This window comes from Littorina saxatilis, linkage group LG13 (assembly GCF_037325665.1).
Source record: "Littorina saxatilis isolate snail1 linkage group LG13, US_GU_Lsax_2.0, whole genome shotgun sequence".
NCBI lineage: Eukaryota > Metazoa > Mollusca > Gastropoda > Littorinimorpha > Littorinidae > Littorina > Littorina saxatilis.
This window is the reverse complement of record NC_090257.1, coordinates 6597248-6610241: the sequence shown is the minus strand read 5'-3', so window position 1 is coordinate 6610241 and position 12994 is coordinate 6597248. Positions and strand designations below refer to the sequence as shown.

At 48.2% G+C, this 12994-nt stretch overlaps 1 protein-coding gene across 1 annotated transcript in view; it reads left to right on the top strand.

The window, feature by feature from the left end:
* The window catches only part of LOC138946167 (BRCA2-interacting transcriptional repressor EMSY-like), a 48288-nt gene that overhangs the window by 20141 nt on the left and 15153 nt on the right, over positions 1 to 12994 (top strand). The window contains exons 13-19 of the mRNA XM_070317679.1: positions 3 to 110; positions 677 to 832; positions 1802 to 1910; positions 9269 to 9395; positions 9565 to 9617; positions 10463 to 11260; positions 11709 to 11932. Of these exons, the coding sequence (XP_070173780.1) occupies positions 3 to 110; positions 677 to 832; positions 1802 to 1910; positions 9269 to 9395; positions 9565 to 9617; positions 10463 to 11260; positions 11709 to 11932 (1575 nt within the window). The remainder of the gene's footprint in view (positions 1 to 2; positions 111 to 676; positions 833 to 1801; positions 1911 to 9268; positions 9396 to 9564; positions 9618 to 10462; positions 11261 to 11708; positions 11933 to 12994) is intronic.

The window sequence follows — 12994 nt, the reverse complement described above, 5'->3', positions numbered from 1 at the left end:
AGCCCAATGTGATCGTGGTCCAGAAGACGCAGGCCAGGCGGCCGCAGATCCCCACTCAGATTACCAAAGGTGGCACCACCGTCATCACCAGTCCTGCTGCCTTTGAAAAGGTGAACCCACTTACATGCTTGTTGCTGTTGTGGTTTGTTGCTGATCAAAACTGTACGTGATAATGCACCAACAGATAAAGAGAAATGATAGCTTTCCTTACTCTTTGTATGCAGTGGGGGGTACATGCTTGTCCCCTGGGTGAAGGACTCCAAGTACGCTAGGGGCCTTTCATTCAACACAAAAAGGTAGAGGGTGGTGGAGGGGGTAGCGTATTCTGAAAAAAAATTCTGTTATCAAATTAGTAGTTTGGGATCTTGTTGTTCAAATTCTTGAAGGGACTGACATACTCTTACTACAGCAAACAAGCTACATGGAATGGCAGCACAATTATCATGGCCATTCTGGGTTGACAATGTAGGCTTCTGCAACCTTTTTGACATGTTGGATTTTTTTTGCTTGTAAAAAGTGCAAGAAAATTGCGTTCTAGTGAAGGCTGGTGTCAGATCTCTCTGTGCACAATGCTCACGCAGCAGCACAACTTCCATAGATCCGATTCTCATAAAGTTGATCAGTGTTCATGTTGAAACGTTCATTAAGGAAATCATGAAGGTCAGTGTGTTCGCAGGAGCTGGCCAACTTCATTCAGAAGGAGTCTGGACGCCAGGTGTCGGTCAGCATCTCCCCTAGCGGCACCGTTTCTTCGGCGACCGCTGTGGGTGGCCGGCAGCCTGAACATCGCGTCATCATCACCACCGCCGCCAGCTCCGATCCCAACAAACAGGTGAGGAAGATCTTGCAGAGATGTGTATGCAAATTAATAATTTTTGGATAAGTTTCAAAACCCTAGGTTATGTGTTATTGTTGTTCAAAATCAGTGCTACGAAGTGGGTATAAACCACAGCTTTGCTCACAGTTAGTAATTTCAGTAAAAAGGTTTTAATCTTAGAAACAGTGGAACTCCCTTTTACAACCCTCAAAAATCAGAGAAAATCGTAAGTCTTAAAATAGATGTACATTTACAGAGGTTCTGAACAGAAAGTCTGAGAACAAGGTCTTAAAAGGGAGGGAGTCTTAAATGGGGGGCACGGGCGCAGTGGTAAGACGTCGGCCTCCTAATCGGGAGGTCGTGAGTTCGAATCCCGGTCGCTGCCGCCTGGTGGGTTAAGAGTGGAGATTTTTCCGATCTCCCAGGTCAACTTATGTGCAGACCTGCTGGTGCCTTAACCCCCTTCGTGTGTACACACAAGCAGAAGACCAAGTGCGCACGGAAAAGATGCTGTAATCCATGTCAGAGTTCGGTGGGTTATAGAAACACGAAAATACCCAGCATGCCTCCCCCGAAATCGGCGTATGCTGCCTTAATGGCGGGGTAAAAACGGTCATACATGTAAAAATCCACTCGTGCTAAAAACATGGGTGAACGTGGGAGTCAAAGCCCATGTACGAAGAAGAAGAAGAAATGGGGGGGGGGGGGGGGGGTGTCTTAAAAGAGCAAACGGGGGGTTTCACGGGAGTAATTTCGGTAAGAAGTCTTTAATCTTGGCAAGTCTAAGATAGCCTAAAATATACGAAATGTTGACTTCACAAAACTGCATTTAGGTGATGCTGGATGATAATCTTTATCCAGCATTTCATCCCATGGTTCAAAGTTTGAATCAACACATTAACAGATTCAGAGAAGAAAGGTCTCTGTGGATGCTTTCAGTACAGAGTGAATGGAGTTGTTATATTAACCATCTTTGGCTTGCAGGGGACTGTTCAGAAGTTGGTGCCGACTGATGCCGAGAATCGAACCTCCCTCCTTGCAGAACTGATCCAGTCTGCAGGCATTGCACAGGAAGGAGGCCCTGAAACTTCAGGTACAGCAACTGCAGCTACATCAGAGATGGCATGATTACAAAACTACTCTCTCCACTCCTTGGCATTTTCCAGACTGAAACCACATTGTTGAGCCATGTTCAGTATCCGTCTCCAAGCCTTGTTATAGTAGAAGGCCATACGAGTTGCCAGCAGCAAAAACTAGAACGACATGTCATGCGGCGATGTTCGACTTTAATATGCAAACACGAGCACAATCACATGCACATTCACGCATTTTTAGTTGGACACAGACACACACATGTGCAGGCATACAGAGCAAAGATATAGGGCGGGGATATAGCTCAGTTGGTAGCGCGCCGGATTTGTATTCAGTTGGCCGCTGTCAGCGTGAGTTCGATCCCAGGTTCGGCGGAAATTTATTTCAGAGTCAACTTTGTGTGCAGACTCTCTACGGTGTCCGAACTCCCCCCCCCGTGTACACTACATTGGGTGTGCACGTTAAAGATCCCACGATTGACAAAAGGGTCTTTCCTGGCAAAATTGCTTTGGCACAGTTAATAATTGTCTACCTATACCCGTGTGACTTGGAATAAATGGCCGTGAAAGGTAAATATGCGCCGAAATGGCTGCAATTACTGGCCGTATAAAATTTCATCTCACACGGCATCACTGCTGAGCGCCTAGAACTGTACCCACGGAATATGCGCGATATAAGCCTCATTGATTGATTGATTGAAGACGTAGCAAAATGAGGAGGAAAAAAAGAAACACAGAACACGACCAACAAGCGCAGAAAAAAAACCCGCGGGTTAGGGGGAAGAATTTACCCGATGCTCCCCAGCATGTCGTAAGAGGCGACTAACGGATTCTGTTTCTCCTTTTACCCTTGTTAAGTGTTTCTTGTATAGAATATAGTCAATGTTTGTAAAGATTTTAGTCAAGCAGTATGTAAGAAATGTTAAGTCCTTTGTACTGGAAACTTGCATTAAATTACATATTCCTACTCCGAATCACATGTAGCATTGACACAATCGGAGATGCTAGGTTCTGTACAGGCTAACCGTCTAAGGGAAGCAACCCCAACCACAAAAGTGTAAACGTAGCCATGGTAATGCCCATACACCCGGGGAGTTACCTCCCCTCGTGCATGCCACGTCACCACTGCTACTGAACACGTGGTTCCTATCATTCGACCTTACAGCTTTCGAGGGAGCAGGTTGTTGTATTTTTTGGGCTCCCCTGTGGCTGCGCTGTTGGTGTTGTTTTGACACCCACCGGCCACGTTACCGTCTATCTTGCCTCCTGCTTCGTAGTTGGTGAGCTCTTTCCATTTTGGTCATTATTTTGACAGGAAATTTGTTGTAGTTGCTGATTTTCGTCCGTGTTTGGACCTGTGATATTTCAGTGACTACTGTTGGCCGCCATTTTTGTTGTCAGCATGAGTTGACAGATTTTTGTGGCTAGGCCATGTATTTTGGAGGTAAACGTAATTTTACCTTCTTACTTGCTTTCTGCTTTGTTTAGTTGGTAAGCTTGTTCCTTCTTGTCTTTAGTTTGACAGGAATTTACCTATAGTTGCTGACTTTTTTGTCCGTTTGGACTCCTAAATGCGTTTCAGTAACTTATCTTGTGGCCGCCACTTTCGGTTGCTCAGCTTTCCTGACAGCTTATTTATGTGGCTAGGCCTATGTTATGGTGAGGTTCTCCTTACTTTACCTGCGTTTTTGCCTTCTGCTTTGTTAGTTGGTAAGCCATTTCATATTTCGTCATTTCTTTGACAGGAATTTTTGTTATTGCTTAATTTTCGTCCGTTTTGGACTTCTAAATTTTGTCCAGTAACTTATCGCTTGGCCGCCATTTTGTGTATCAGCGTCGCTGACAGTGGTTTACTTGGCTAGGCTTTAGCAGGTATCTACCAGTCCGTAGGACTTGTCGTGGTTTCGGATTTAACATGTTTTTTATGTTTTGTTCGTTACTCTTTCTGCCTCGAACAAACACTTTGTGGGGCAGTCATATACTGTTGTACGTCCTGTTTCTTCTCCTCGCCTTCTCTGCCGTTAGCAGATCAGGTGTTGCAGGTGTCTGCGTTATCTTTGTGAAGAAATTGTCGCGTGCCAAGCCTGCGTCTTCCGTTGGTCCCGCTGTCTGTGGGCGACGTCACCTTGTTGGCTTCTTTGACGCTTCCGGCCGAGACGTTGTCTAGGGCGGATGTTTTGCTTCTTCGTCTTCTACCGCTGTGGTTGGCGATTCAAGTAAGTCGAGCTGGTCCACAGGCCCTCGTGAGGCCGTCGGACAGTCCCTGCTGGGACACAGCTCTTTTCGGCGGGTTCACGACCCGCAAACCCCTGTTCAGTCGCACCCTGGCTTCACTGAAGACCATTGTGTGGCTGAGCAATGGCGGCAGTTGGTTCCGGCTACTTCTCCGACGTACGCACCCGCTGGGGTCGTTTCCGGAGTTGTCTAGCCGTTTCCGACTGCTGCGCTTCCGGCACTCGCCGGAAGCATAGGTCCCCCGATGTACGCACCCGCTGTGGTCGTTTCCGGGGTTGACCAGGTCCCCCGATGTGCGCACCCGCTGTGGTCGTTTCCGGGGTTGACCGGACGTTGCCCCCCGGGCATTCGTCCTCTGTTCAGTCGCACCCTGGCTTCCTCGAAGACCATTGTGTGGCGGAGCAGTGGCGGTAGCCGTTTCCGGCGCTGCGCTTCCGGCACTCGCTGGAAGCATAGGTCCTCTGACGTACGCACCCGCTGTGGTCGTTTCCGGGGTTGACCGGACGTTGCCCCCCGGGCATTCGTCCTCTGTTCAGTCACACCCTGGCTTCCTCGAAGACCATTGTGTGGCGGAGCAATGGCGGTAGCCGTTTCTGGCGCTGCGCTTCCGGCACTCGCTGGAAGCATAGGTCCTCTGACGTACGCACCCGCTGTGGTCGTTTCCGGGGTTGACCGGACGTTGCCTTTAGGGCATTCGGGCTTCCGGCCTCCGTCCTCGCATTCGGCGCTTCCGCTTTTCGCGGTCTCGTCTGGTGCTTTCCGGCTCCGCCCGGATTTACTGCTCCTTTCGCTTCCACTTCCTTCAGGATGTCGGTAGCTGAGGAGCAACGCCAGCCCTTCGGGCAGGTGTTGTCTTAGCCCTGGCCGATGTAGTCAGCGTTTCAACCTTCGGTTGTCGCGTCGACTGCCGTTCCGGTGCCGGCGGCTGCAGACTTGCCGTCTTCTCTCTCTTAGCCTGGTCAAGGCATGAGTTAGGACGACGTCGGGGGGGGACGGATTTCCGGTTTTCCGGTTATGCCGTTTCACCGGCCTTCCACCAGTACGTGGACTTCGGTTTTTTCGCTGGTTGTGTCGGACATTCAGTCTGTCGTCAGCGATTCCACACGTGCTGGTTATCGGGAAAAAGGCTTAACGCTGTCCTCTTAGCTGCGGCAGAGGTCACGTCGAAGTTTTTCCCGGACGGGGCTTCGGCCTCCTACACTTCCTGTCTGGAAGCATAGGTTCTCCATCACAAGCGCACGTAGTGGCTTGTCTGGGGTTGATCGAGGACTGGCCTACGGGCGTTCGGGTTCCGGCCCCAGTCCTCTTCTGTTCTGTCTCACTCTTGTTCCGTCGTGGGCATTTGTGTTTCACAAGTGCGGCAGCCGTTGTCGGCGTGGTGTTTCCGGTTTTACTGGAAGCATAAGTCCTCCATTTCAAGTACACTTTGCGGTTTTGACTGGAGTTGACAGAGGACTGGCCTACGGGCGTTTGGGCTTCCGGCCTCAGTCTACTCTATGCAACTTTCGCTTCCGTTTTTTGCGGTTTTGTCTGCTGCATTTCCGGCTCTGTTCGGATACACTTCTCCTCTTCCTGACACTCCTTCGGAGGTCGGGGGGTGAGGAACAGCGGCTGGCCTACGGGCATTTAGGCTTTCAGCCTCAGCCGGGGCAGTCTTCACTTTACCTGTTGGGTGTTGAGTTTACTGCCTATTCAGTTCGGGTGGCCCTGGACGTTTCCCCTATTCACGACCGTCATTAGGGGGATGAGTCAGGTCTTTTTCCGGTTGGATGGTTTTCCGGTTTCCGGTCATCTCATTCATCAGTTTACCACCAGCAACTGTGACTTCGGTTGCGTTCGTAGCTGAGCTATTCTGGTTTTCAGTCTTTGGTCAGCAATCGAACACGTTCTGGATTTCCGTCGAAGCTCGGAGCTTCGGCTCAGGATTTCCCGTTGGGTGCATCGACATTGGTGGCTTCCTTGTTGGTTGACTTTGTTGTCGATGTCGGACTTCCGTTCCGTGAAGATAGGATGTTTTCCTACTTCCGGTTCCTTAGTCACCTTTTGTAGGTACCACGGTTTGCAGGTTTTGGCTAGGCCATCTCCTCCCGAAAGTGGTATCTCTAGTGTTTTGGTTCTGCCGCTGTTTCTACTATGGTTCAGTTCCGGAACATGCTCAGCCTTGACTGGCCTCGGCTACACGGGCTTCACCTTCTGTTCCTTCTTGCTTATTCAGCCTTTGGAACTTGCCTCCTTTCTCTACTCTGTTGGCCAGCCCTTGCTAGGGTGAGCATGGAGCAGATGAGGCTGCCCTTCCTTCACTACGCTCGTACGGCGGGTGTCGGAGGGACTCGTTTCTTTCGCATTCTCAGTTCCCTGAACAGTCAAAGAGAGTCGCTTAAACTTTGCCTGCAGTAGAGATTCAGTCGAGTAGAGATCAGCAGGTCTCTGACTGCTTTACAAGGGTTGAAGGAAGGTAAGGCTAGCATACTCAGAAACATGCTTAGCAGAAGCATGCTCATTCCTCTGGTTAAGCTAAGCTGGCAGCCTATAGGCAGCCTTGGCTGGGCAACAGCCATTCCACGTTGCGGCGATGGTGGTTGTTGCCTTCCCGTTTCTTGTGGCTTCGGACTTCGTCTTTTCTTTCCTTTGTTCTCTCTTTTTAAGAGATTGGATAGGACGATTTTCGTTTGGGTGGGGTTCTCTGGATTCAGGTTACCCCTGTTTGGCCACAAACGTTTGGACTTTGGTCCTTGTTGTCTTTCATCGAGTCGGACTCTGTCTTTCTCTAGTGATCAGACGCGTTCTGGTGTTTCGTCCAAACTTAAGGTACGCTTGAGTTGGCCTCGGAGGTAACATTCAGATTTTCCTGAGGGGGCATTGTCTTGGACAATGGATGTTTGAGGAGTAGTTCTTTGTGGCTTTCCTCCTCTCTCTCAGGTTTTGGCTACTCTTCTCCTTCGGGCAGAGGTTTAGCTAAGGTTTGGTTCCTGTGACTTCAGTCTTGGGCCTTTCCTCTCTTCTTCCTCATCTTGGCATGAGGCGAGTCAGGATGACGTCCGTTGGGTCGGGTTTCCTTACAGTCGCCCGGCTTCTAAAGGCAACTTTGTCTAGGGCGGTTGTCCGTTTTTCTCCGTGTTGGACTCTGTCTTCAGACAGGGACAGACGCGCTCTGGGTTTTTGGCCAAACTCAGGTAGGCTCTTGATTTGGCTAGGAAGTTAACTGCCTGGTTTTTCCCTGAGAACTCTGGTTTCGGGAGTTTTTTGGCTGGCTGGCTTTACGGTTTACGTTTACCAGTCTTGGTTTTCTGCTTTCGGTTTTTGATTCACTCTCGATTACCTCCAAGCAGACTGTTTTGGGAACATTCTGGCTTTTAGCCATTTGGTTGTGGTTGCCAGTCACATCGGTTTTTGACCACCGTGGGTCCTCACTTCCGGTAGCTTATGCTCAGTCGTAGTGGCTGCTGTCGGGTGCTACCTCTCTCCCTGCGTTCGCAGGGACTGGTAGGGGATAACTGGCGACCTTCTATTTGTGAGTTTTCTCTTCGAGTTGGACTCTGGTACTTAGTGCTTGGATGTCTCTCTCTCGCTCTTTCGTGGGCATTGGTCACTCTTATTTTGAGCTGACTTCTTTCTCACAAGCCTGTTGGGCTTTACTACATCCCAAGGTTTGCAGACTTTGGCATGGTTGTCTTAAGGTCACCGCGGGGGTTCGTCCTTCTCAGTTGAGGGGACAACCTTACGCACGGATCTTCTCAGGACATTAGCATTTCCTTCCAAGAAAGGGGGGGGGGGGAGCTTGTCTTTCCCTTGGCTCGCCAGGGTTATTAATCCAAGGCTTGGGTCTATTCCTGTGCTGTTTTTTACGGCTAGGAGATTGGAAGAAGTGCTGAGCACAGCTTTCTGGATCTCTGAGGTTGTCTCTTACGCTTTTGCCTGAGATACTTCTCGGCTGTCAATCAGGACTTTCCTCGGTTCCCTCACTGCCTGTTGGCAGTGGGCCAGCCCTGCCAAGGGCTTTTTGAGTGGGTTAGATTTTCTTTCCCACTGGGACCGCCCTGATTCTTTGGCAGCGGTCCAGGTTTTCGGCAAGGTTTTTTGAGTGAGTTGGATTTTTCTTTCCCACCGCCTTGTTGTTGCAATCTGCTACATGTGATTCGGAGTAGGAATATGTAATTTAATCGAAAATTTTATTGTAAATTTTCATTTAATAAATATACCTACCCGAATCACATAGTATATTCCCTCCCGCCAACCCCGCTTTTGATTTGGAGAATTTATTCTTTAGGTCGAATGATAGGAACCACGTGTTCAGTAGCAGTGGTGACGTGGCATGCACGAGGGGAGGTAACTCCCCGGGTGTATGGGCATTACCATGGCTACGTTTACACTTTTGTGGTTGGGGTTGCTTCCCTTAGACGGTTAGCCTGTACAGAACCTAGCATCTCCGATTGTGTCAATGCTACATGTGATTCGGGTAGGTATATTTATTAAATGAAAATTTACAATAAAATTTTCGATTCTCCCAGTAAGGTAATATATTGTACTACGTTGCAAGCCCCTGGAGCAAATTTTTGATTAGTGCTTTTGTGAACAAGAAACAATTGACAAGTGGCTCTATCCCATCTCCCCCCCCCCCCCCCCCCCCCCCCCCCCCCTTTCCCCGTCGCGATATAACCTTCGTGGTTGAAAACGACGTTAAACACCAAATAAAGAAAGAAAAAGCGCAGAAAAAACCAATAACCTTAAAAAATGAGAGACAGACATGTCGGAGAAAGACCAACAGAGAACTCTTGAGGTGTAAAAGTTTACATTTGTAAGAGACAGGCACACTCAAAGTAGAACAGGTTTGCAACATTAATAAGGCCCCCCCCCCAAAAAAAAGGTCTGTTTACGGTAACATAGGCCAAAAAAATAGGGTCGGTAGGTCGGGATTTTTTTTTTTTTTTTTTTTTTTCTCTCCAAAAAACCATATTTTTACGTTATTTTGCAAAAAAAAACCAAGATTTTTTTTTTTTTTTTTTTTTTTTTTCCTCAAATGCCAAAAAAAAGTCTAGGGTCGCGCGAAAAAAATAGGGTTGGTCGGGTTACCGTAAACAGACCTATTTTTTTTTTTGGCCTAATGAATATCTATCTTGGTATGCAGGAGTGGGCAGCAATGAATGGTTTGAGTATGACGTGACTGACGAGAGCGGGCAAACTGTCACGTCAGAATCCTTGCCTGTTTCAACAGTCATGGGACTGCAGAACAGTGGCACAAAAATTATTCACAGGTTAGTAGTATTGAACTGGTTTTTTTAAGGTTTTTATTTATCTATTTTTTATTCATCAAGAGTGATAATATTCTATACTCGGTCAAACAGAGTGTTTTGTTTAATTAGGCTGTGCAGATGCAAGTGATTATTAAAGTCTGTTGCATGAATTGGTGATGTTTGATTTCAGAACAAACAGCGTGGACGACCAGCCGGGAAGTTCCCAAGAGCAGTACTTTCTAGGTTTGACATATTTTGTTACACTTCTTTGTTTTACTTGCCAGGTTTTATTTTGTTTCTGTCCCGATTTACACACACACACACACACACACACACACACACACACACACACACACACACACACACACACACACACACAGACAGACACACACACACAGACACACACACACACAGACACACACACACACACTCACACACAGACACACACACACAGACACACACACACACACACAGACAGACACAGACACACACACACAGACACACTCACACACAGACACACACACACACACACACACACACAGACACACACACACAGACACACACACACACACACACAGACACACACACACAGACACACACACACACACACGTGTGCACACACCCACGCTTAATAGAAAGAGAAAGTCCTCCACTCAGTATGAGAGTCAGTTTCTCTCATGCCTCTTTTAACCTGTCTTTTTCATGCTTTCACTGACCTCTGCACGTAGTCACACCATATAACTTACCTTAACAGTGTTGTTCCCAGGCCTCGGTCTTCCATTATTTACGCATTCTTTTTTGATGTCATGCATTGTTCTGACCCCAGCCCGGTCGAATGTCTGATAGTTTTGACACAACATTTTTTATTTTTGTTATAGATGTATATATATACATTTGTTTTTAATTTATTGGCGCCGAGAACATTTGGACCAATATATATTTTGAATCCAGGTCCAACTAACATATTGTCTTCTGTGTCTGAGAACAACACTGCCTTCACTGTTCTTTGATTCATGATTTTGAAACGTTTACAGTCATGTTTCAAATTTGTTCACATAAACTCACCAGCTCACTCTCACCATGTGCAGAGCAAACGGTGTCGCTGTTGAACCCAGACAGCTCGGGGCAGGAGGGCAGCGCTTCTCCCATCCTGACCGGCCACACCGCACAGCGCATCCTCTCCAGTGGCAACCAACCGCGCATCATAACCTCCAGCATTGAGGGGGGCAAAACCATCGTGGAGATCCCTCGACGCATGCAAGCCAACCTGGTGGGGCCAGCGGTGGTGCAGACGGTGCCTTCGGACCGCGAGGGCCCTGGGGAACTGACAGTGCTGCAGCCCCCGGCAGCTGGGGAGCTGGACCCTCAGACGGGGCTGTTCTACAACTCGGGGGTGGCCGGGGGCCAGCAGATCATGGTCAACACGCGTGACGGTTCCATCCTCACCAGTCAGCCGGTGTCGCGGGTGGTGGCAGAGACGCGGCGAATCTCCCCCATGACGCCACAACCTGTGTCTCAGATCATGACCCGTCCAGTCCCGCAGCAGACCGTGGTTTCCGTGCCGGTGGTTAGCCAGCCTGTTAGCCAGCCTGTCAGCCAGCCGTCTGGCCAGCCTATGGACTTGTTGAGTAGCTCGCTGGCTCAGGCCCAGATCAACTTGTACGATTTTGAGGAGGATGAGGAGGAGGAAGAAGAGGAGGAGGGTTTAGACTCTTACTCTCTGGCAGCAGCTACAGCAGTGGTGGTGCGGGGGGAGGAGGGGGAAGAGCTGAACGATGATCCACAGCCCCTAGGGGCGGGGGAGGGGGTCAACTTCGACGCTCACACTGCGCTTTTGGAGGAATCGGAGGCTGGCGCGACGGACCTCATCACAACCGTGCAAGCAGGTAAGTAACGGGAGATGATACTCCCGAGTACCATTCGGCACTGACTAATTCATAGCATAAATTTTAAAGTTCACATCTCTGAATGTGCAGGAATTAATTCAGAGAAGAGTGTTGATCATGTATGAAGGTATACATAGCAATTGAAGGATAAACAGTTTTCTTAATGTTTTGTTTTTGTTCTTTGTGCTTGGTTTTGCCTGTTCTTTTTCTGATTTACCGCTGAATTCTAGATATGAAAGTATTGTCTGTGTCAGAAATGAACAGTATCTCTTCCGCTGCTCAGAAATTTGAACAATTTCTTCTTCTTCGTTCACTCATGTTTTTGGACGAGTGGGATTTTACGTGTATGACCATTTTTACCCGCCATTCAGGCAGCCATATGCCACTTTTGTGGGAAGAATAATTTCTTAATTTTTCATGATTTAATTGCTGCCTTTTTTTTACACAGGCCCGCCTCAACATGGCCAGTCTGATGCTCCGCTAACAGTAACGGATACTCTTCCACCTACACTCAAAGCACAACAACAGCAGCAGCAGCAGCAACCAACCACCGCACACCAACAGCCTGCAGTGTCCGTGTCCCGTGTGTCTGGCCGCACTGCCGCTTTCATTCCCTTGGAAGATGCCAAGGAGGCTCGGTCTTCAGGCATCAATATTATCACGCATGAATCGGTAAGATTCCCAGCATGGATGAAACCGCCATTACTTGGGAAATGAGCTTTTTCTGATTTGAACATTCATTTCATGCTGTGTTTCCTGAATTTTTAAAATCTCCAAGTGTGGGCAAAACCTGGAAAGACTGAACTCATTCAGGCATGGGAATTGTCCGCGAAATCTTGGATTTCAGCGAAAATAAAAAATTGTCCGCGGCAAAAAAAAAAGGTAAATTAAATTATATGTATACTTTTGTCTCTCTGTCTATTATTTGCTTACACGAGAACTATCTTCTTCTTTTTCTTCTTCTTCGTTCATGGGCTTAGACTCCCATGTTCACTCATGTTTTCAGCACGTGGATTTTTACGTGTATGACCGTTTTTACCCCGCCATTCAGGCGGCCATACGCCGATTTCGGGGGACGAGAACTATCAAAATATTGGTCTAAAATGCTAAAATTCTTTTTCCTTCCTGGGGGCTTTGCCCCCCTGGTTTCCCCAACGGGGCTCTGCCCCTGTACCCCGCCGGAGCTAGGTGGCCTCTGGACCTCGGCCTATTTTCAGAGGTTTTTTGAGTCACTTGAGAAAAAGTGACTCTATGTAATCGGTCAGTGTTAGTCTGTCCGGCCGGCCGTCCGGCCGGCCGTCCGGCCGGCCGTCCGGCCGGCCGTCCGTAGACACCACCTTAACGTTGGACTTTTCTCGGAAACTATCAAAGCGATCGGGCTCATATTTTGTTTAGTCGTGACCTCCAATGACCTCTACACTTTAACGATGGTTTCGTTGACCTTTGACCTTTTTCAAGGTCACAGGTCAGCGTCAAAGGAAAAATTAGACATTTTATATCTTTGACAAAGTTCATCGGATGTGATTGAAACTTTGTAGGATTATTCTTTACATCAAAGTATTTACATCTGTAGCCTTTTACGAACGTTATCAGAAAAACAAGGGAGATAACTAGCCTTTTCTGTTCGGCAACACACAACTTAACGTTGGGCTTTTCTCGGAAACTATAAAAGTGACCGGGCTCAAATTTTATGTGAACGTGACTCATTGTGTTGTGAATAGCAATTTCTTCCTG